A 25,973-nucleotide genomic window follows, 5' to 3' on the forward strand; every position below is an offset into this window, starting at 1 on the left:
ACCTCCTCGCTCTCTCTCTCTCTCTCTCTCTCTCTCTCTCTCTCTCTCTCTCTCTCTCTCTCTCTCTTTCTGTGATATGCTCAGATCGGATGGGAGGAGTTTTAATTTGAATCCTGAACTGTTGCTCTTCACAAGGCTCAGAGATGCCACTCTGAGTGCATCACTGTGGATTAAAACAACTGTCTGTTGGCTTACCTGCTGTGCTCTGCAGAGGCAAGGAATTTTTATGCCGAATTAGTGGATATTGACAGAGGTAAAAAGGAAAGTAAAAACAAGGGAGGTTTACTACTTATCAGCACTGAGAATAAGTGTTTCACTGCAGTGATGGGAAATGTAAAATGAATTGCATATCTGGTCAGAACCAAAGCTTGACAACAAATGCCCAAGCAATTTTTTCCTCTCTCAAAGGACAAAGGTAATGCTTTTTTTTCTTTTTCTTTTCTTCTTCTTCTTTTTATTTTTTATTTTTATTTTTTTAGCAAAAACTGTGAAACTGCATTTTAAGAAATGTTTTGTAGCAGTTTTTTTTATTGTAGAAGTGCTTAAATATTATTTCAGTTTGTTAACCATACATTTTTCATGCTCTAAAGGAAATTTAAAGCTAAAAACATGCACATTCTAAACATTCCAAAACATACACTTTCAAGTAATAGTTTTTGAATATATTTAATTTGATATATATATATATTCTATTTATTTATAATCCCTAAATAATTCTTATTCAAATTATAGAATTTAAAATTAAAGTTTTTAAATCACAGCAGTAGTTGTGTGATAACATTCAAATGTTAAAATTAAACAACACTTTCAAGTATTTTTCTTTTAATATTGATTAAATATGTATTTATTTAATATTTAGGTATCTTCACTCAGTTAAATCAGTGGGCACAGTGTGTCGACTGAAGCATGGCAGTAAATAATTTTTTACTGCACCTTCTGCTCACTGCCATTCTGGGATTTGCCACTAAAGCACAGGAAGAGACTACAACTGAGATGGATATCCAAACAGCTAATCAGACCATAGATCCTTTGTTGATTTCTGTGACATCAGAGGGGCCTCTAACTTTGACCACACCTGCAGAGGCGGAGGAGGATACTGTGCCACCCACTGGCACCCGTTGCCAAGGTTATTACGATGTGATGGGCCAGTGGGACCCTCCCTTTAATTGTAATGCAGGTATTTTCCTGTACTGTTGTGGCACCTGTTTCTACCGGTTCTGCTGCCAGTTCCGTCAACAACGACTGGACCAGACCTCTTGCTCCAACTATGATACTCCCGGTTGGGCCAACACTGGAAAACCTGTGGCCACCAACACTGAGGTGCAGCCAGACCATGAGCGGGATCGCACACACATGATAGTGTACATCATCTGTGGTGTGGTAGCCATCATGGTCCTAGTGGGAATCTTCACGAAACTGGGGCTGGAGAAGAGCCGTGGAGGCCAGAATGACCTCAGTAACTCAAGGTGAGTAGATATCAGCTCTCTTCTAAAACTTAGCGAGCTGCCTTGTTGCCTACATAGGTGTCATGCTTCTTCTAAGGTAGCATTCTTACTAAACTGACTGATTTGGAACGGTCTTCATAGGCAGCAACACGTGCCACACAAATAGCACTCCTCAAGTGAAGCGCACAGGACACTCAACACACAACTGATTCCAAAGTTTGATTCCAGAGATTGACATTAGCATGTTGCTAAGCTAATAACACAATACCCTAATAAACATAAAAATACACACTACACAAATATGGGGTGAAATAGTCCAAATAGTTAATTAGATTTAACTATATTTTAACAATACTGAATGAAATAGAAGTGTAATTATAATGGAAATTTCTCTCTAATTGCCACTTTGGACCAATTTTGTTCACTGATCCAGTTGCAATACATTTTGTGATTGCCTTCTCAATGAAGGATACATGGTGTGCTGCCTTAGATTTTGGCCAAAATAAGGCATCATAGAAGGCATTACTATGTTGCCTACCTTTTGTCTTTGCTTTGGGAGTTTGTCTATGCTGTCTAGGTAGGCAGCTCACTAGAGTCTGGAACAAAGCTAAAAACTTTTGTAAGGTGTGTTAATGTATTCAGAGTGTATTGGAGAGAGTATGGTTTACCAAAACCAATTTGGACATAGATATTTTGGTGATTCAACTTCATCTCTATCTACACCACGTACAAAGCAAGTAACCAGTGCAGCATCCAGCCCAGGCAAAAGCCAATAAAATGAATGGTGTCTCTTTGTAATTGTAACAGTTATCTCCATAAGAGAAATAAATGAAAGGAAATGTGTGGTGTTGTCCTTAGATTATTTTAATATTCATATCATCATTGCATTAACTACCATAACTTCCTTAGACCCAAGCATGACTGCTGTGTGCATTTTCCATTTCCTTTTTGATTTGTAACTAGAAGCACCTAAAAACATTTTAAAAAAAATGTTATGTCCACATATGCAGACAGCAGGACTACGTTGTGCAACTTTAAATTATACCAAGCTATAGAAATCAGATTTTTTTAATCAAATTGTTTATGTTTCCAGGAGTGTTGATTATTCATGTTTTTGAGATGTTAAAGACATTACATAAGAAATTAATTAATTCTAATTAAAAGTAATGGCCAGCATAATCCAATCACTGCCAACCATGTTCAAATAAAATTATACATCATAAATTCTGAATCTATGTACTGATTACCATTGTCCCATGTCTGTCAAACATGTTGAGTGGTTCAAACATCATCTGCAGCCTGAAACTGAACTTTAGCTCACATTTAGAGTGAATGCACTTGGCTGCTAAAAGCTACACTTAAGAAAAAGTAGTAAGTTACACTACAAGCTACACACCAAAAGTAGCCTGTTACATTTAAACTACTTCATTTTTTTAACCGCAGATGCACAGAGCATCTTGTATAGACAAAGCACCTAAAAGACGTATTCACTTGACATCTATCAAAGCCATGGTACAGTATATTACAGTTTAGTGCAATACAGTATACAAGTATACAGTAGGTGCAATACGTATGTGCACATAAAAACCCAAACATGTAAATTCATATTTAGACATGCTACCTATGCAAACCCATGTGTTCAACATGTAAAATCACTGATTGTTACATTTTAGTTTTCATATTTATACTACTATATCTACAAACACGTGTTCAATATGAAAAATCACTATTTTTAAATGTAATTTTTTATATTTATACTACTACCTTCACAAACCCATACCAATTTAAACGTAATTTCATTTGCACATTTCTGTATAAAAACTCTGCGTACATACAGTATACTATTCATCTTATCCTGTAATTCTGTGTCTAGCTGTTGTATTACTGTATGTACTGGAAGCTTTTGATAAGAGGCCAAATTCCTTGTGTGTGTGTGTGTGTGTGTGTGAGAGAGCACATCTGTGCAATAACAATGTGATTTCTGATGTATCAGATGATAATACCATGATACTTTGATATACATTTATCATATTTATGCACCATTCTGTACTTGCATGGTGCTTCAAAGTACTTCAAAGAATACATCTTACTACCATGGTAAATTGATACATGATTACCATATTCATATACTATTGTATTAACATGGTGCTCCGAGGTAATGGTACATGTCCAAAAAACATGGTAATGTCATGGTTTTCTTGTAGGCTAATAAGTGTTTTGATACTCTTTTAGTTGGAAAATGTCTTTACCTGCAGAAGTTGTTCACAAGCTGCACATGTATTCAACTTAATAAAGACTTTCTTCATCACTGGAAAACGATAGGAAGTATTTGCAGGTTTGGTTTCCATTGATTGATTGTAGATCCTGTGCAACCAGCGTTAGCCACTGCAACCAGCGTTATCTTTATTTGCCATGTTATTAAATATTCCATGAGCTTGTTGACAAGTGAGAGCGTGCACAAATGATTCAGCAGCGCGAGCGCAAGCTTTCTGAGTAATTTAGTTTGAATTGCGAACCGATTCAGACCATTTTCCTATCACATGTGACCAATTCATTGTAAAGAACCGACTCAAATGAGCGATTCATTTGTGATCAGACATCTTTATTTCTGATTTCAAACTGGCATTAGTAAACACTGGGTTCAAGGCATGATGTAGCGGTGTAGCTTTTGTCAACGCTACGCCGCTACCTAGTCAAAAATATAGCTTTGCTATTGAAAAGCTACTTGATTTAAAAACTAGCGAAGCTACCACCTCGCTACTCAGAGATGTAGTTAAGCTAATAGCTTTGCTATTTTTAGAGAAGCTACTGCACATCACTGGCAATATTGCACAGTAAATATAAGATTTCTAATGAAAACGTTGTGCTATTTTACACATTAGTGTACATTGTATTTAGCTGCGTGGCGTTTCGCAATAAATCGCTCAAATTTTAAAAATGGCATATTGGATGAAATTAGAGACTCCAATCTTTTGACTGAAACAGGTTTCAATGTAAAAACTTAATTAGGTTTCTTAACAGATGTAGTTTTGTTGGCATTTCTCCCAAAGACAAACTCAGCTGTTATTGGTGGCATGTTGTTTTGTCACATGACACGTACATCGAAATTTTAACACTTTACTGACAGCACAGAGTCTCCTCAGCTGAGATCAGTCGGTTTAAATGAAATTAAATTATGAGTTGCGTATAGCGAAGCCAAACTACAATGGCCATGCATGTGTATGCAGAGTTGCATGAGGATAGAGCTTCCTTAAATATTTCATCCTTCTTTTCTCAACACCCAGTTATCCTTCTCCATTCCTTTCCCTCCGAATCTCATTCCTCCATTCCCGGTCCGGTATGTGCTCAAATCGCACTTGTTTTTCTCACCATTCAAGATATATAAAATCCTTTTATGAATATCAAATTACCTGTCATGTGCAATGAAAGAAAATACAGAGTATTTATAATTCTGCCAGCATTCTGCAGTAACCCTCCCCATTTTAGACATGAAATGACCCAATAATGCAAATACCCCCATCGAGATGAACACACTTCCAAGACGAAAGCATTCATCTGAAGATTAGAACTTTTCTGAGATTAACACCTCTCCCAGATAGAGCATTTCCCACATGCTGAACACTGCACACCAGATTAACAGTTTTTACAAGATTAAGAGTTCTCCTGAGATTAACACTCTGCTTTAAGCAACTTTTCTACAGATGAACTCTTTTTGAGGATACTGCTGCACTTCACAGCTCTAGAGAACTTATTTATAAAAATGTCCATTCTCACCATAAAAAAGAACATCAAACATTTGTTTTTAATTCTAAATAATTTCACTCAACATACAGTATGTTGGTCAAAGTTCTAGTACTGCTATGTATGCACAGAAAATTGCTTATTTTCCTTGAAATACAGTATATGCCACTGCTGAACAAAGAAGGTCATAAAATGAGGGTTGGAAATAACATAGACAACACAGACAATGTAAGCCATGATTCATTGTGGATTCCAGCAGTGATACTTTGGGAGAACGTACATGGTTCAGATCACAGCTTAAAGAGCATGCTCTGGCCAAAGGCAAGATTCTGTGCCATACAATATCCCATCCACAGTTATAAAAAAGTAATTAGCATGCTGAGCAGCAGAGTACTATGCTCTCAGATTTGCAGTATGGGTGTCCTGAGGGGCCGAGATCTTTTGAGATATCACATTGTATAGTGTGAGACCCTTTGGTTACACCCAAATAATTTCATTTCTAACCTCTCTCTTTATCTTTCTTCTCTCAGTGCATTTTCTCGTCTTCTTTTATGGCTGCTGGCTTTCAATGGGGCTCTCCATATTTATCAAAACAGTCTTTGTAAAAAACCTCTTCCACATTACAACCACATGCCCAGGGGGGCCGGCCGCGAAACAGGGCTGAATGGGCCGCGATAAGCTGAAATGGGCCACCACGTTATGCAGAATGTGCCACAAAAATGGCACCGCGATATGCGGAAGGGGGCAGCGATATGCAGAAAAGTACAGCGACCCAACAACTTTTGGGCCAGTTTCTATGTAAAATCCTGGGCCGATTTCTCTTCCCAGTCCGCCCCTGCACATGCCCCATTAGATTCTTTAATCAAGTGGATTTTGATATATGGATAATGATGTTGCATTTTTTCTTTTATCTTTTGGTTAAAAAAAGGTGTTTGTCTAAAACGGTGTGGCAGAGATCACTCACATTCAGACATTGAAGCTTGGTCAGTCCAATTGAGTCATACCTACAGTCCCACAGATTATTTGCTTTAAACTGAAAAGTTTGTCCTCATGTTGCTTCAAACTCGTATGACTTTATCCAGTGGAACAAAAGAGGTTTCGTCAAAATGCACAATCTATTTGTACTACAAAAATGCATGGTGATTACTAGCTGCAATTTTGCTTAGTTTATTTTGGGATTTGTACCTGGGGCCCTTGCATGATAAGCAAAAACTGTAACACTACACTGAAAAAAATGTCCTTCATTCTCATATGCTTCAAATTAACTACTTTGATTCAAGTCAAAAGTATTATTTAACATGACTGAATCAACCTGAATATTTTAGGTTAAACCAACAAAATTTGATTTTTAAAGGTTAGATCAGGTAGAAATTGCTCCTTAAAGTAATAATTGCAGGTTATCACTTTTTACAGTGCAGATTGTCTTGCATTTTACATTGATCTAAATTAATAATAATAATAAAAAAATAACATTTTTCTTTGGTCATGTCTTATTTCAATTAGGGCACCAAGTGTGCCAAAACTGCCACTGGTGCCCCCTCAAAAAATAGGTGCATGATGTTGGAGAGGGTGTAATGTTGTGCCTTGTTGTGTCTTGTTACTCTTGCAAAAAAATGAAAGTATTCTGGACAGAAGTCATTCAGACAATAGAACAAATTTTAAGAAATCAAACATAATAAAAGTGCAAAATATAGTTTTAGGAATATGTCCTACAGTTCTTTATAGAGATGAGTTATATTTATTTAGAATATTGAGAATTACAGCAATAACAAGACTTTGGAGAAGACAAGAATCCCCTGTCTGAAAAGATTGGCTAGAGTTAGTTTTTAAAGTTCATTCTATGGAGATAACATATTAAATGAATGATAAAAGAGAGATTTTTGAAAAAAGATGGGCACCATTGAAATGAATGAATAAGTAGGTAGATAAGAAAGTAAATAATTAATTGACGAAATTCTTTTTATAAAGCTCCCCCTTTTTTATGTTTGTATATATGTGTTTATGTACTACGTTTACGTATTATGTATTATGTTCATGTATTATGTGTATAGGCGTATGATATAAGTATGTGCATACAAGTTAACTTTTGGACATACTATATACATGAACTTATTTGCTTAATTATAAATGTATTTATTTTATTTTTTTTGTCAATTTGAAAAGTGTGTTGATGGTGGGACAATTATTAACACATAAAAAAAGAGAAAAATAATGGTGTCTTTATAAAAGGAATGTTAAGGGATTGTACAGTGCAATATGAAAGGTTTTGAATGGAAAGACACAATAAAGTGTGTATATATATATATATATAAAAGGATAGGGGCATGATGTCCCTGATTCACATACATGTAAATTCAGAATTTTGATAGAGTGAGAGAGAACAGAATGACCATTCTTACTTCAAATTATACTCAGAATTTTTATATAAGCACAAATGAAATCTTTTGAGCAGAATTCACACTTATTTTAGTGAACCCGCTGTATTACCTGAGCTTCAGATGTGTGTACTTCTCATCTGTGTTGCTGTGTTGATATCTTGCATACTGAGGAAGTTACGTGAAGTCTTCTTGTGCATGTACATGTATGCAGTTTTTTTACATTTTATTTTCTGATTAGTCAGTTATTTCCTTTAAAAGCCACACATAACCGGAAAAGTTTAAGTCCCTTATTTTAGTGCAATGGATGATTGATTGGTGAGCAGGTGATCATTTGCTGTTGTCTGGGATGAACTCTCCACTTGTGGTCACCTGAAATGGATCTTAATAAAATACAAAGAGTGAGAAAGTGTGGAAGAACGATAGAATAGGATAAGGATGAAGACACAAATATTGCTTTGAATAAGCCACCAAACTTTTGCTGCAAATTTATCCATATGGAAAAGCGCAGAGGATAATGAAAAACTCTACTTCATGTGTATTCCACTCTCTTTCTGTTGCCTCACATACATCTCTGTACTAGTTTGTACTCTTATGAGCAATTCTGGAACTGTGTATCATGGCACTTCTCATACTACTGGATCCTCTTGGATGAATTGCTTTTGGTGTATTATTTCTCATTTGTAACTCGCTTTGGATAAAAGCCAGTTGAGGTATAACACAAAATAGCATGGAATAATACTAATCATTTTGAATAAAACTGTGCACATTACGTAAACGGCGTGAGGGGCTATTGGGTTGACACAATGTAAATTTGACTAATTGGCTTTCTGCAGCTAAAGCATTACACAAATAATTCAGTTCTACATTGCATTAAGGAAGGCCAAGTTGTTCCACTTGTAATATAATTAGATATGGCACTCTAAGAATAATTGCTGATAAAATTACTTAACTCGAATCCAAAGATCGAGAGTCATGTTGCGCACAAAAGGAAGTGCACAGAGGAATTCTGACAGGGCAGCCCGTGCAAGTTTTCACTGGAATGACCGCATTGCAGCCAGTTACATTGCTGCAATAAATTATATAATATAATGATTATTACAATTAAATGAGACAAGGATATTAATTATCCCATTGAATAAAAAAAGACATTGAAGCTCATTAGGCTACGACTGTTTTGTACTGATATCTATACAGTCACTGAGTACTTTATAGGGAACACCTGTACACATACTTATTCATGCGATTATCTAATTAGCCAATTGTGTGGCAGCAGTGAAGTGCATAAAATCATGCAGATACAGGTCAGGAGCTTCATTTAATGTTCACATCAACCATCAGAATGGGGAAAAATGTGATCTCTGTGATGTCGACCGTGGCATTGTTGGTGCCAGTCGGGCTGGTTTCAGTGTTTCCGTAACTGCTGATCTCCTGGGATTTTCACGCACAACAATCTCTAGAGTTTACTCAGAATGGTGCCACAAACAATATATGTAAAATATAATGCATATCTGTACATGTAAAATGTTAGATGCAGTAGCGGTTCTAGCTTGTATGGCACCCTGGGTGAAACCCGTTTCAACACGCCCCCAAATTTGTTGAAGGGGGGGGCATATCGTGCCGCCCCCCCACAAGATGCCACCCTGGGCAACTGCCCGTGCCTAAATCCGCCACTGGTTTGAGTTAAGATGTTTTCTTGCATAATAAGTAGACATATAAATGTCCATACAAAGCAAGGCCTGATACGGTTTGTAAGCTCAAGCTCACTGCTTGCATCAATTTGCTGAAATGAAAGATAAAATATTAGGACACTATTGTGATTAAACAATCATGTCGAATAGCATTGCTTGTGATCCAGCATAGCTTGCTGTCAGGACAATGTCTGGCAGTTGTATGTCTGAGCCCCTTAGGAAGGACTCTGCAGTAGTGCTATCCCAGTGTCCCCTTTTTAGCAGCTGCAATATCCCATCTCACCCACTTGGGTGTCTTGGGTGCATGCTCATTAATCATAATAGAAATGAATAGTATGAATAGTTAAACTATTAACACCATCATATTTATGAAGGCATAAAAGAGAAAATGGGGACCCCACCAAGAGCTCTGACTTAATTCGAACAATATAATAAACCATCATTTAAATTTCAATAACCTAATGGCAGCCAATGAAACTATTTGAAAAGCACAAAAATCTTTTTTCTGTGTTGCCTTTCTTTGTCTTTTGATATACAGTAGATGCTTCCATTGTCTTTCAGCCACAGACACACCTGTATTATTCTGTAAACTTTTCAGTGTGTCATGAGTGCACTGAATGTGCATACTCACCACGACACATACAGTGCCTTGCAAAAGTATTCAGACCCCTGACCAATTCTCTCATATTACCGAATTACAAATGGTACACTGAAATTTCATTCTGATTGATATTTTATTTGAAAACACTGAAACTCAAAATCAATTATTGTAAGGTGACATTGTTTTTTTGTTGGGAAATATTTTTATGAAAAATAAAAAAACTGAAATATCTTGCTTGCATAAGTATTCATCCCCCACACATTAATATTTGGTCGAGCCACCTTTTGCTGCAATAACTGCTTTAAGTCTTTTGGGGTACATATGTACCAGCTTTGCACACAGTGATGAAGTGATTTTGGCCCATTCTTCTTGGCAGATTTGCTCCAGGTTGTTCAGGTTGGTTGGGTGACGCTTGTGGACTGCAATTTTCAAATAATGCCACAGATTCTCAATAAGATTGAGATCAGGACTTTGACTGGGCTACTGTAGGACATTTATCTTTTTGTTCTTGAGCCACTCCAGTGTTGCTTTGGCCTTTTGCTTGGGATCATTGTCCTGCTGAAAGGTTAATTTCCTCCCAAGCTTAAATTTTTTAGCGGCCTGAAGCAGGTTCTCTTGCAGTATTTCCCTATATTTTGCTCCATCCATTCTTCCTTCAATTCTAACAAGATGATTAGAATCTGAAAATTCAAAATAATTATTTTCTATGAAGGTATGTACGCACACACCGTGGGCTCACCGTCTCTCGAGGCTGCTCAAAACTCTACGGCACCACGGAGTGTAACGCATAGTTTTCCATTAAATTCGACCCAAATCATTATCAAAGGACAAAGATTATTTACTCTAGCCATCAGTGGATGATACACTATATTGCCAAAAGTATTCGCTCATCTGCCTTTAGATGCATATGAACTTAAGTGACATCCCATTCTTAATCCATAGGGTTTAATATGACGTCGGCCCACCCTTTGCAGCTATAACAGCTTCAACTCTTCTGGGAAGGCTTTCCACAAGGTTTAGGAGTGTGTTTATGGGAATTTTTGACCATTCTTCCAGAAGCGCATTTGTGAGGTCAGACACTGATGTTGGACGAGAAGGCCTGGCTCGCAGTCTTCGCTCTAATTCATTCCAAAGGTGCTCTATCGGGTTGAGGTCAGGACTCTGTGCAGGCCAGTCAAGTTCTTCCACACCAAACTCGCTCATCCATGTCTTTATGGACCTTGCTTTGTGCACTGGTGCGCAGTCATGTTGGAACAGGAAGGGGCCATCCCCAAACTGTTCCCACAAAGTTGGGAGCATGGAATTGTCCAAAATCTCTTGGTATGCTGAAGCATTCAGAGTTCCTTTCACTGGAACTAAGGGGCCAAGCCCAGCTCCTGAAAAACAACCCCACACCATAATCCCCCCTCCACCAAACTTCACAGTTGGCACAATGCAGTCAGACAAGTACCGTTCTCCTGGCAACCGCCAAACCCAGACTCATCCAACAGATTGCCAGATGGAGAAGCGTGATTCGTCACTCCAGAGAACGCGACTCCACTGCTCTAGAGTCCAGTGGCAGCGTGCTTTACACCACTGCATCCGACGCTTTGCATTGCACTTGGTGATGTATGGCTTGGATGCAGCTGCTCGGCCATGGAAACCCATTCCATGAAGCTCTCTACGCACTGTTCTTGAGCTAATCTGAAGGCCACATGAACTTTGGAGGTCTGTAGCGATTGACTCTGCAGAAAGTTGGCGACCTCTGCGCACTATGCGCCTCAGCATCCGCTGACCCCGCTCTGTCATTTTACGTGGCCTACCACTTCGTGGCTGAGTTGCTGTCATTCCCAATTGCTTCCACTTTGTTATAATACCACTGACAGTTGACTGTGGAATATTTAGTAGCGAGGAAATTTCAAGACTGGACTTGTTGCACAGGTGGCATGCTATCACAGTACCACGCTGGAATTCACTGAGCTCCTGAGAGCGGCCCATTCTTTCACAAATGTTTGTAGAAGCAGTCTGCATGCCTAGGTGCTTCATTTTATACACCTGTGGCCATGGAAGTGATTGGAACACCTGAATTCAATTATTTGGATGGGTGAGCGAATACTTTTGGCAATATAGTGTATATTGTTTATATGCATCTTTCATACACTGATCAGCCATAACATTAAAACCATTTGCCTAATACTGTGTAGGTCCCCCACGTGCCGCCAAAACAGTGTCAACCCGCATCTCAGAATAGCATTCTGAGATGCTATTCTTCTTACCACAATTGTACAGAGCGGTTATCTGAGTTACCATAGACTTTGTCAGTTCGAACAAGTCTGGCCATTCTCTGTTAACCTCCCTCATCAACAAGGCATTTCTGTCCACAGAACTACCGTTCACTGGATATTTTTTGTTTTTGGCACCATTCGGGGTAAATTCTAGAAACTGTTGTGTGTGAAAATCCCAGGAGATCAGCAGTTTGAGTTGGTTTGAGTATTTCTGTAACTGCTGATCTCCTGGGAATTTCACACACAACAATCTCTAGAATTTACTCCGAATAGTACCAAAACAGAGACTGGCCAGAAAGGTTTGAACTGACAAAGTCTACAGTAACTCAGATAACTGCTCTGTACAATTGTGGTAAGAAGAATAGCATCTCAGAATGCTATTATGAGATGCAGATTGGTGCTGTTTTGGTGTCATGAGGGGGACCTACACAATATTAGGCAGGTGGTTTTAATGTTGTGGCTGATCAGTGTATAGCCTACATAATGTATTTTCAGTTATAAGTATGTCTTTTTGTAGTTTGACAGCTTGAATGAAACCTCTTCAAAGATACATACAGAGAAATTCCATAATCATTCCATAATAATTTCTAATCGTTCAGTTTGCGCAGTTAAACCAGTTTCATACACTAACCTGCAAACTCATTAACATGTCTTTCATTCTTGAAGAACTACAAAAACCTTCGTAACTTTTGTGTGTATGCGTCCTTTGCAAGGAGCTCTAAAATACAGGTCTGGTGTTGTGATACCTGTACCTTGTGACCTGCTTCAGTAAATGTTATATCATCCCCTTGTGGTCTCCCAACAGCAAACATTCAACAGAAGCCCAGCTGAGTGAGTTGGAAAACATGCAAATTAGGCTTCTAATTTAAATGTTGGCTAATGTTAATATATCGTATCGATGCCTCAAAAATACATCGCTAAAATAACGTGCCGATCAATAATTGATAAATTAATATTTTATGAAATGCCTACTGATTAGGCCTGTGTTTCCCAACCTTTTGTGTCTTATGTACATCCACATACCCACACCAAGCCTGAAATTTGTTCCTTATAACTTATGTTATACTGGATAATCACTTAGCATTATCATTAATAATATTTAAGCCACTTTTAAACAATAAAACAGTAAAAAGATCAAACTACTGCATTAGTACAGTAAAGTTAGTTTTGGTTCCGCTAACTGATTTTGTACTCTGCTTCATAAATGTAAAGGAATGCACTTTTGCTTTTCTGATAACTTTTGAGACATCGATTCACAAATATAACTGGTCCGATCTGTTACCACACATAGATGCCATTTGTCAGTAGCGGATTTAGGCATGGGTGACGTGCAGTTGCCCAGGGCGGCATCTTGTGGGGGGGTGGCACGAGGCACCCACACAGCCCCCCGGTCAACAACTTTGTGGACATGTTGAAGTGGGTTTCGCCCAAGGCACCATACAACCACACCACCCCCCCCTTAATAACGTTTATATAAGCCCCCCACCCCCAACCCCCCATCAACAACTTTGGGGGCGTGTTGGGCGCCATACAAGCTAGAACCGACACTGCCATTTGTAATGTTTGTAAGACCATGCATGTTTAACATGGCTGGAGCACTTGTCCATAATTCTAGAAACTCTGCCGTAAGAAATATGTAAGAATATTTCAACATATTTCTTTCAACATCAAGGGGGAAAACAACTCCTTTTCATAATTTTATATCATGTAAATATATTTTACTCTCAATCTCCACTTTCACTTTCTTCTTCTTTTGTTTTTGGGATTCACATTCTTTGTGCATATCACCACCTACTGGGCAGGGAGGAGAATTTATAGTAAAAAAGGACTTAAATTTTGATCTGTTTCTCACCCACATCTATCATATATTTTCAAAAGATATGGATTTAACCACTGGAGTCATATCAGAATCAGAATCAGAATCAGCTTTATTGCCAAGTATGCTTACACATACAAGGAATTTGTCTTGGTGACAGGAGCTTCCAGTGTACAACAATACAAAAACAATACAAAAACAGCAGCAAGACATAAATAATAATACAAAAAAAAAAAAAAAAGAATTATACACATATGTAAATACACACACACACACACACACACACACACACAGACACACACATACATACATACATACACACATACACATACATAGTGCAAATCTAATACAAATCTGTTATCTGTTATGTACAGTGCAAAATACAAATCTGTTATGTACAGTGGAAATGAAATTTTTTAGAGGAATGAAATGGCAGAAGAGGTTGGATGTGTTGGATAAAAAAAGAATAAACTGTGTATTGCACATAGTTATTTCTCAATGGGGCAATTTAACTGTTCATGAGATGGATAGCCTAAGGGAAAAATCTGTTCCTGTGCCTGATGGTTCTGGTGCTCAGAGCTCTGAAGCATCCGCCAGAAGGCAACAGTTCAAAAAGGTAATGGGCAGGGTAAGTGGGGTCCAGAGTGATTTTTCCAGCCTTTTTCCTCACTCTGGAAGTGTATAGTTCTTGAAGGCGGGGCAGGGGCAACCAATAATCCTCTCAGCAGTCCGAACTGTCCTTTGTAGCCTTCTGATGTCTGATTTCGTAGCTGAACCAAACCAGACAGATATTGAGGTGCAGAGGACAGACTCAGTGACTGCTGAGTAGAACTGTATCAGCAGCGCCTGTGGCAGGTTGAACTTCCTCAGCTGGTGAAGGAAGTACAACCTCTGCTAGGCCTTTTTCACAATGGAGTCAATGTGTGTCTCCCACTTCAGGTCCTGTGAGATGGTAGTGCCCAGGAACCTGAATGATTCCACTGCTGCCACAGTGCTGTATAGAATGGTGAGGGGAGTCAATGTTGGGGTGTTTCTCCAAAAGTCCACAATCATCTCCACCGTTTTGAGTGTGTTCAGCTCAAGGTTGTTTTGACTGCACCAGACAGCCAGCTGTTCAACCTCCCTTCTGTATGCAGACTCATCGTTATCTCGGATGAGGCCGATGACAGTGGTGTCATCTGCAAACTTCAGGAGCTTGACAGAGGGGTCCTTGGCGAGAGTGGGGAGAGCACACATCCCTGGGGGACACCAGTGCTGATTGTACAGGTGCTGGAAGTGAGTTTCCCATTTCACAAGCTGCTGCCTATCTGTCAGAAAGCTGGTAATCCACTGACAGATAGACATGGGAACAGAGAGTTGGTGTAATTTATTCTGGAATATAACTGGGATGATGGTGTTGAAAGCCAAACTGAAGTCCACAAAAAGGATCCTTGCATATGTCCCTGGTCTGTCCAGATGTTGCAGGATATGATGCAATCCCATGTTGACTGCATCATCCACAGACCTGTTTGCTTGATAAGCAAATTGAAGGGGATCTAGAAAGGGTCCAGTGATGTTCTTCAGCTGGGCCAACACCAGTCTCTCAAATTATTCCATGACCACAGACATCAGGGCGACAGGTCTGTAGTCATTAAGTCCTGTGATTTTTGGTTTCTTTGGGACAGGAATAATGATTGAGCATTTGAAACAGCATGGGACTTCACACTGCTCCAGTGATCTATTGAAGATCTGTGTGAAGATAGGGGCCAGCTGGTTAGCACAGGATCGAAGGCATGCTGGTGAGACGCCATCTGGGCCTGAAGCTTTCCTCGTCTTCTGTTTCTGAAAGACCCGGCTCACATCATCTTCACAGATCTTAAGTGCAGGTTGAGTAGCAGGAGGGGGGAGGGGGGTTGCAGGAGGTGTTGGTGTTTGTGTGAAGGTCAGAGTGGGTGTAGGGTGTGTGATTGGGCCTTTTAAATCTGCAGAAGAACATATTCAGGTCGTCAACCAGTTGTTGGTCCACCACAGGGTTGGGGGTAGGAGTCCTGTCATTTGTGACTTGTTTCATGCCACTCCACACTGATGCAGGGTCGTTAGCTGAAAACTTGTTTTTCAGCTTCTCAGAGTATCTTCTTTTAGCCACTCTGATTTCCTTGTTCAGTGTGTTCCTGGCCTGATTGTACAAGACTTTATCCTCACCCCTGTAAGCATCCTCTTTGGCCTGACGAAGCTGCCTGAGCTCTGCTGTAAACCACGGTTTGTCATTGTTGAACTTTAAATAAGTCCTAGTAGGAATGCACATATCCTCACAGAAACTGATGTATGATGTAACAGTATCTGTGAGCTCATCCAGGTCTGTGGCTGCAGCCTCAAAAACACTCCAATCCGTGCAATCAAAGCAGGCTTGTAGTTCCCGCTCTGCTTCATTGGTCCATCACTTTACGGTCCTTACTACTGGCTTGTTTGATTTTAATTTCTGCCTGTAGGTTGGAAGAAGATGAACCAGACAGTGAACCAAAGCTGCTCTAGGGACAGAGCGATATGCATCCTTTATTGTTGTGTAACAATGATCCTGTATGTTCCTGTCTCTGGTGGGGCATGTAATGTGCTGTCTGTATTTGGGCAGTTCACGTGTGAGATTTGCTTTGTTAAAATCCCCAAGAATAATAATAACTGAGTCCGGGTATTTTTGTTTTGTGTCTGTGATTTGATCAGCCAGCTGTTGCAACACGGCATTCAAACACGTGTTTGGCGCGATATACACACTCACCAGAATAAACGAGGAAAACTCCAGCGGTGAGTAGAAAGGCTTACAGTTAATAAAGAGCGCTTCCAAATTAGGACAGTGCATCCTCTTTAAAGTTGTTACATCTGTACACCAACTTTCATTGATGTAAATGCATGTTCAACCGCCTCTCGTTTTCCCCATTAACTCCGCGATGCGATCCGCTCTGAACAGCTGGAAGCCCTGCAGATGTAACACGCTGTCCAGAATGGCTTCACTCAACCAGGTTTCTGTGAAGCACAAGGCAGCAGAGGTTGAAAAATCCTTGTTTGTACAGGTGAGATGTAGTTCGTCCGTTTTGTTGGGAAGAGCAGAGATTCGCAAGATGAATACTCGGCAGCGCTGTACGAAATCCGCGCCGACGCAGCCTGACCAGCGTGCCTGCTCGTCTCCCTCGCCTGCGTCTCTTGAACAGCAGAGCTGCGCCTCCAACTAAAATGTCTAGCAAAACATCCGAATATTCAAAAACAGGGAAAAGGTTGTCTGGTATATGCTGCCGAATGTTCAGCAGTTCGTCCCTGGTAAAACTGACTGGAAAAATATTACTAAACACAGGACAAACAAACAAAAACAACAAAAGAACTGAAGAGCTACACACCGAGGCAGCCATCCGCGGTGCCATCTTGATGATTAGATCATATGGAGTACTTTTATGGTGCCTTTATGTGCTTTTTGGACCTTCAAAATATTGGTGCCATTCACTTGCATTGTGAGGACCTACAGAGCTGAAATATTCTTCTAAAAATCTTAATTTGTGTTCTGCAGAAGAAAGGAACATTTGGGATGGCATGAGGTTGAGTAAATGATGAGAGATTTTTGGGTAAACTATTCGGGTTCGGCTACAAATTTATGTCACGGCTGAACACAATTAATAATTTAAATCTATTGACATCCCTAATATTTTTTTTAGGTTTAACAAAGCAAAACACCTGTCCAGCAGACAGACAACACTCAGAAATCTACACAGTCTTGCCAAGTGGTGGAGACCAAAAAATGCTAATGCACACATATCCTGGACATTTTGAGAGAGGACAACTGTTTAGGAATGCCCAGTCCAGTTACCGATAGGTGTGAGCCCCCCAGGGAGATCTAGAACAAACAGATGATGTTTGTCATATACTCAAATATGAGTTCAGTTTTATTCCCATCATGAGAATTCCAAAAGCACTAAGGGTGAGAATTTATCTGAAGCAGCACAGGAGGTCAACAAAACGACTGCTCCCATCCATTTACATTAACCTACAATCTGTTTCCTTTCTCCACTGCCTATGTCTTTTCTGTCCTACCTGGAAGTGTCTCCAGCATTTAGAAGTCATGACTGTGGTGGATGACTGTATTCTCATGCCAATCTGATGTGTTGTTGTTCTTATTTTGGGCTGTGGTGTCCTACTGCCAATGGCACTGTCCCGGCGAAGGGGCAATGCACTTGCGCTTGACAATCACATTAGATCTCATCACAGTCCATGTTGGTTAAGGGGTGTTGGACAGACTTAGAGAGCTCACCAGAGATACAAGTGAAGGCTGTTGGAAATACAGCAATAATGGTGTGTCAAGGATTTGAAGAACAGACCACCCAGGAGGACCCACAGATGCAGGAAAGGGGTTTGTGAAATCTAGGACATTAGTATCAGCAGACCCTCTATAATTGCAGTCTTTCTGGATGCTAACAAGAGTGCTAAGAGATTTCAACTGCTTACACATACTTTGCTTTTTAATGTGACTTGTCTAATGGTTGAGTACAGCCAGTGTGTTCAGAGAACATATTGAGTGTGAACTCATTGCCTGACTAATGCACCAATAAACGTATGTTGACATGCCAGATGATGATAAATCACTGTATTGATAAAATATGGCAATGTGCTGATTATTGGCCTGTGGGCACACAGCTCCAAACCATTAATGTTACACTGAAACATGTCAGTAGTTTACTGATATCCAGTGGCAGATCTTGGCATAGGCAATATAGGCAGTCGCCTAGGGCAGCAGCGTTCTCTGGGTCACACCGATGAGCCACGCCACATCCCTGCATCAGTTTTAGGAAGTAAATAGCTGTGTTTGAACTTACTGATGGGCAAGATTTGCTGGCTGCAGTGGGGGGAGTTGAAAAGAGAGCCGTCAAGACGGACACCAACATAGACTTACATAGCAGAAGTAGTAAAAGTAGTATGGTATGATGTCATTGCGAACTCATCCCATAGACATTATTCACGGTAGTACCATCTATGATTTTAATGGGAATGACAACGAGGCTGTGAGGGATAGACTTGCATCTCTTCAATGGCATGCACAATATAAAGTTGTAAAAAGCTCCTAGATCACATCTGATTTTCCACAACTCATGTTGTCTGGAGTTTTTTGTCTACTGAATGTTCTTGAAAAGAGTTTTTTTTTTCAAAGTTTTGTCAGCAGAACGATCCAAAAACTAAACATTAAACTGCAGTACAAACCATATGAAACGTATGTCACCGTTGTCATTGGAGAGTCTGGCCAATCACTGTGTCGTCATCAGAGCTTGGAGGAACTGCACCAGGTGAGCCAGGTGGCTGGTCTCGACTCGCTCTAATGGTATTTTGATAGCATGTGTCACAGTGACTACAGTCCGACAGAATTTCTATCTGACATACACTGCTTCAAGATAGGTATCAATTGGTCTGCACAGCACTGCATGTAGTCAAACACAACTATTAACTAGCTACTTTATTACATTATACAGTAGCATGACAATAGTTAAACTATTTTCACAATAGTGTAGCTGTTCTAGTAACAAGGTATTTTTAACAACGAGTTAAACACTATATTGTTTTTTTGTCACTTTGTATTGCACACACAAAAGTCAAACAAACCAAGACATTCATTAAATGCACTTGCCTAAACTGTCCTCTCTCTTTCTCTCTCTTATGGGAAGTCCAAAACATTCAACTGAATTGGTTTGTTCGGACGGTTCATGTCATTGTATCAGTTAAAACAAGTGATTCACCAATCCAGTCCTATTCATTGTAGTGAACTGGCTTGTTCAGTATTTTAGAGCTTCTTGTTTCAGATGGTTAAAAATGAACCAGTTCAAATAAATGATTCACTGATTCACTTGAGCCCATGCATAAAAGTCTTTGTGTCTTTTCTGAAGCAAAATATTTAGGTAATTGTAGCTGTTTAGCTCAGTTAAAATAAAAGTTTTTTTTTTTCAATTGAATTTAGTAATTTTTTATGTTCAATTTAGTATATTTTATATAGTTAACCCTCCTTTTGTGACTTTGTCAAGACTATCAAAATACAATTTTTTTTCTTCAGATTATTTTAATGAAACTGTTTGATAATATAACCATTATATAACCATTGGTTATATTTTTAACATAACCATTAAAGAAATTGTTACATCTATTGCATCCACCAGCCAATTTTGACCCGGGCATCAACTGTGGCTTTATACAGGATATTATGTAGATTTTTTTTGTACATCTATGAATTAGATTTTTTCCTCAAACACTTCACTTACATTTAGCCTCTTTCCCATACGCTCTCGCATACTTTTGTGTCTCTCACTGGGACTGCAGCTTGTTTACAAACATGCACACACACATACACACTCACACACAGAAACACACACATTCTTGTACAAAACAGACATGACAGATGTAACAAACTTAACAAATTAACTTAATCAAAGGTACCCAGGCCTAAAGGGGGTGTGGCAACATTTTGTTCATGCAAACATTAGTCTAAATAGCGCTTGAAAGAGGAAACTGTCCACATTTTACTATGCAACCATCTGATGCCGACCCAGCTTGCAGCATACTCGTGGATCAACGTATAGCACTTCACGCAATAGAATAGATTTTGCTTAAAAATATAACAAAGAAGTATTAATGTTGTATACTTGAGTTGTACAGTGGTTTTGATGATGTTTAGTTGAAAAAGAATATGTTGGTTACATAACTTTTGATCACCAAGTTGTTTTGAGCAGTTATGAGTAATAGGAAATTCATTCAAATTACTTGTAATTCTCACATTAAATGTTAATATAAATTGTATATTATGTTATATTTAGAAAAAATTCACAGAAATGTTGATAAAAAAAGATGTCTACATGTATCACACTGGTTTTGCTGTAGTAAATATATATTTTGAATATATGTCAAAGGATTTCTATGCTTTATTATTTTTAAAAAAAGGCATATTAATTAATAATTTTCATATTTGTCATGCCATATATATTTGTACATGTATAAACAGTTAAGAACTTATGAATAACTTACAATAGGTTTCGATGAAAACCATCGGGTTATGAATGATTTATAAGCTTGAATTCTACCGGGCATTGACTGTCCTCATGGGGTTGTGTAGTGTAGTGGCCAAGTTCAGGACTGGTGACCAGAAGTTTGGTTTGTGGTCCTTAAGTAATACGCCTTGAACTATCACTGTTGAGCCCTTGACCAAGGCACTTAGGATACAAGGGTCTGGTAAATTACTACTCTTTTCTCTATGCAGGACCCTGCAGGAGTTGCTGAAGCAGCCTGGTTGGGAGGCGAGTCCTGTGGATGGACCTTTGAGCAGCACGACCCCTGTTGGAGCAAATGGCATCTCTGCCAGGATGCTTCGCAGCCGCAGCGGTGAGCTCACCAAAGTGCCAGTTCTCATCACTTCCTCTTTCTTTACCCGACTGTTCTCCCCTCATACAATTATTGGGGAAAAGTATAGATTAGACACTTGCATAACCTTAAATAACCTATAAATTCATGCACACGTTTGTACAAATCAAAGAAGCAGTGACCTTTACTGAGGAGCCCTGACTGTGCACACTGGGTAGGCATAGCAGGCCGGGCATCCAGTGGGTAGGTACATGTTTCTGATGGCAGCATATGTGTATTCCAGATGGAGAATCACTGTAAGAGTTCTTGCAGTCTTTGTATACCTCTGCTCACACAGCACTGTTTCTCAAGGGGCTCAGCTCCTTAGAGTATTGCGTGACATCACATACTATAAATCACTGACTCACAGTTGCTATAATTCTTTTCTAAAAAGTCTATCTATAAAAAAGATTTTTTCTATAAAAAATCCTTGTGTGATTACACGAAGAGACAGAAGTAATTGAGACAGCCTAAACAGATAGAAGAACTGTTGCGAATTCTCCAAGAAGTGGTACATCCTATCTGCCAACAACCAAGAAAAAATGTGTCCAGGTGTACCTAGGTGAATTGGTGCTGTTTTAAAGGCAAAAGTGTTCACACCAAATATTGATTTAGCTCTTTTTCTGTTTACTGGACTTTGTATGATGTTAATTGATAAATGAAAACTATTTATGGCATTATTTTTGAAGACATCCTCACTATGAAACATTTTTCACAAGTGCCTCAAACTTTTACTGTATGTAAAAAAAAAAAAAAAAAAATGCATGACATGTCCCCTTTTATTTCTGATACTGTGTGTGTGTGTGTGTGTGTGTGTGTGTGTGTGTGTGTGTGTGTGTGTGTGTGTGTGCGTGCTTGCGTGCGTGCTTAATTTTGATGAAACTAATGCCACAATGCAAATGGTTCCAACCAGTTAATTAAAGCAAAATGTATTTATTCTTTTTTGGGGTGAAATTTAACCTGGACTTCTTCTTGACAGAGTTTCTTGAGATTTACCTTCATAAAATACATTAGTTGCTTGTTCTCAGAAGCAACTTCACATATGGCATGAGCTGGTTCAATGTATCTTGCCACTCATGTTTGAGAGATGTTGATGATCATGATGAAGTGCCTGCATCCTTCCCCATGCACCTTTTCACACCTTTTTCATTTTCATCCTTCATTTTCTCCTCAATAATTTCCATTTCTCCCCCAGAGTCTGAGAAAGATACATCTGTAACATCCTTTTCTTACTCATATACAGGGGTGTAAAAAGTACTCAGAAATTATACTTAAGTGAAAGAATGGATACTGAGTGAAAATTTTAATTAAAAATACCTAGCCACAAACATACTTGAGTGAAAGTAAAAAAGTATTTACATTAAATTGTACTTAAGTATAAAAAGGGTAAAAAGTAACTTTTTCCTAGCTAGAATGAAATCAAGAGAGGAGATTGTGTGAAAGAGGATTGTGTTGTTAAGTCGTCTATTTACTGTTTCCGACGACTGTCATATTTCTCCCCCATTGGCATTTGCAACCTGGTCATAGAATCATGTTACATTACATTTTTGCAAAATTATTTTTATGTGGTCTGTTGTATATAACAAGGCAATTTCCTGGTGAAATGAACACTAGAGGCGCTAAAACAACATTGACTTTTATCGCCTTTCACTCAAATCACAAGTAAAATGGCAGATTATAAGTTCATAAACACTTTTTGCTCTGTTCCTCACACAATACTATCTTATGATATATAAACACCTTAATGTTTGCATTACATAACCAACTACATTAACAAGCTTGTGTGATCAAATTGCGCGGTAGCTCAACAGATAGTGTTGCATATGTGATACAAAGGACTGGGGTACAAGTCCTGAAGAGCATGCAAGTCGAAACATGAGCCAAAAATGTCATAGAAGCACTAAAAAATGACGTGGTTGCTTCAGAAATTGTTTTTCATCTCACATTTGCTTTTTATGACACTATACATTAGGTTTAGGTTTTATAGTTATTATTATAATTAATAGTTGCCTAACAACAACAACAACAACAATAATTCTGCAAATAAGGAGTAGAAATTCATAGATATGATTTAAATATGAAGGAAAGTGTAGAAATAAATGACATGTACACATTTAATTACAAAAGCCTTTTGTTTATATATATATATATATATATAAACATTATCATTCACGTTGCAAATATATATATATATATATATATATATATATATATATATATATATATATATATATATTTGCAACGTGAATGATATTTTTTTATAAAAACCGTCAGTGTTTCTCACTTCGTGCTCATATTTTTGAATCAATAGATCACTTCAGTCAGGCGGTCACATATGGTCTAGTGGCACAAATATTTCAACATATCCGAAGCTCAAATTAGATCTGAATTCTGCCTCTGCAGATGGACGGAACTCCACACAGCCTCCGTGCGACACTCCATTTGAAACGACTGACCTGTCATTTGTCATATGCACCGAAAAGGCGGATTCAGTCCAGTAAAATGAAAGAAAATGATTGAAAAAATTTAATGAGTACTTTTCAAGCTAAAATTAAATTGCAAGGAGTAAAAAGTACTATTTTTTTCTTTGGGAATGTAATTAAGTAAAAGTACAAGTGTTCTGTTTAAACTGGACTCGAGTAAAGTACAAATCCCACAAAATAATACTGAAGTATAATACTTAAGTATTTTTACTCAATTACTTTACACCCCTGCTCATCTATGAATGAAAGCGAGTTCATCTGTGATTCCACTCTGTGGATTTACACAGATGTGAGACGCAGCAGGCTTCAGACCGACAGTTGATGTGGGGTTCATTCTGATAACCAGCATCTGTGCCAAGCTTAAGCAGCACACTTTCCTTTCCTCTTTATGAGAAGGATTTAGGTTTCGCCCCACAGTGCTTAGAGGGTTTAATGATGTGACTGTACACATTTCTCTGCATACTTTTTGCATTCTGAGTAATAGTATGAAGATTATAGCACTTGTGCTGTTTTAGGACTTGCACTTGCAAGGTGATGCTTAATGCCAGAGTTCAAACAGCCTGACATCTCTTCACGGAGGCTTTTATCCAAATAGAGTTAAATTGGATAGACACTGGGAATATTATACTGCCACTCTGCCTTGTCTGGGGCTGGAGAGAGAAACTGACATCATTTCATTTAAAATTAAAGGATAAAATAAAAATCAATTTCACAAGAATCTGTAAAGATTTTCTAACATTCACATTAATGTATACATGTGTTTGTATCTCTCGTCATTACTAACATACACAATCTGCTTTTAAGTACAGACTTGACGATAAAGGCCTTGATTTTTTCAATAGCAAGGATGCCGATACACAATCAACATGGAAAAGACTCTCCAAGCTGAATGTCTTCAATATGGGTGTAGTTTATTTAGTTTTATTGATAGCCTTCATCAGCATAATCAACTTTGTGTGTTTTAAATATTTATTTTCTACTGTACACAGGGTTGGGAGGGTTACTTTTGAAATGTATTCCACTACAGATTACAGATTACATGCTGTAAAATGTAATTTGTAATGTATTCTGTTAGATTACTGAAGGTCAGTAACGTATTCTAAATACTTTGGATTACTTCTTCAGCACTGGTAGATTTTTTCACTTGTTTTGATTATAAAAACTCTGCCAGTACAGTAAGACAAAATACACATGTTAAAAATACATTCTCTGAAAAACCTAAATATCTTGTGCAGTGTTGTTTCTAAAACAAGATTAATCAAACTGATCTTGTTTTATGGATTGTTAGATATTTTTACAGGAAAACAATGCAAAAATTATTATCAAGAATATGATTTTTGCCCTAATATCAAAGATCTTACTAGAAAAAAAGAAATTATGATCCATCGTGAATTTTCTTGATAAAAAAATATGATCGTGCCTGGTATCATGTGCATGTAAAACGGATAGAAATAGCATTTTAGCTTAGCGTAAAGCTGACAATTTACACAAGTTTTATTTCTATTTCTTCTGCTCCAAACTTACTTCAAACTTACTTCTCTGTCTGCTCGTATGAATGTAACACATAATAAGAAAGTGTTTCACTGCTGTTCAAATGCACTTTGAATCACATCATTTATATGTATAAATGTTTTCCATCTGAAAGGACTAAATATTAAATGAAACAAATGACAATAAATTGCAAAGTAATCTCTTCAGTAATCAAAATACTTTTTGAATGTAACTGTATTCTAATTACCAATAATTTAAATTGTAACTGTAGTGGAATACAGTTACTTATATTTTGTATTTTAAATACGTAATCCCGTTACATGTATTCCGTCACTCCCCAACCCTGCCTGTACATCAGAATCAGAATCAACTTTATTGCCAAGTATGCTTACACATACAAGGAATTTGTCTTGGTGACAGGAGCTTCCAGTGTACAACAATACAAAAACAATACAAAAACAGCAGCAAGACATAGATAATAATAAAAATGAAAAATAGTTATTCACATACGTACATACACACACAGACACACACATACATACATACACACCTACACATACGTAGTGCAAATCTAATACAAATCTGTTATCTGTTATGTACAGTGCAAATACAAATCTGTTAAGTACAGTGCAAATGTTTTTGTTTTTTTGTTTTTTTTCCCCCAGAGGAATGAA

The 25,973-nt window shown here is 38.2% G+C and overlaps 1 protein-coding gene across 1 annotated transcript in view; it reads left to right on the top strand.

The window, feature by feature from the left end:
* The first annotated feature begins 279 nt into the window (after window positions 1-279).
* Window positions 280-25,973, top strand: part of LOC127423673 (protein shisa-9-like) — a 39,391-nt gene continuing 13,697 nt past the window's right edge. Inside the window, exons 1-3 of the mRNA XM_051668189.1 lie at window positions 280-415; window positions 860-1,466; window positions 21,186-21,307. Of these exons, the coding sequence (XP_051524149.1) occupies window positions 907-1,466; window positions 21,186-21,307 (682 nt within the window). The 5' untranslated portion in view covers window positions 280-415; window positions 860-906. The remainder of the gene's footprint in view (window positions 416-859; window positions 1,467-21,185; window positions 21,308-25,973) is intronic.

The sequence above is a fragment of the Myxocyprinus asiaticus genome, chromosome 32 (genome assembly GCF_019703515.2).
Source record: "Myxocyprinus asiaticus isolate MX2 ecotype Aquarium Trade chromosome 32, UBuf_Myxa_2, whole genome shotgun sequence".
In the NCBI taxonomy this organism is placed as follows: domain Eukaryota; kingdom Metazoa; phylum Chordata; class Actinopteri; order Cypriniformes; family Catostomidae; genus Myxocyprinus; species Myxocyprinus asiaticus.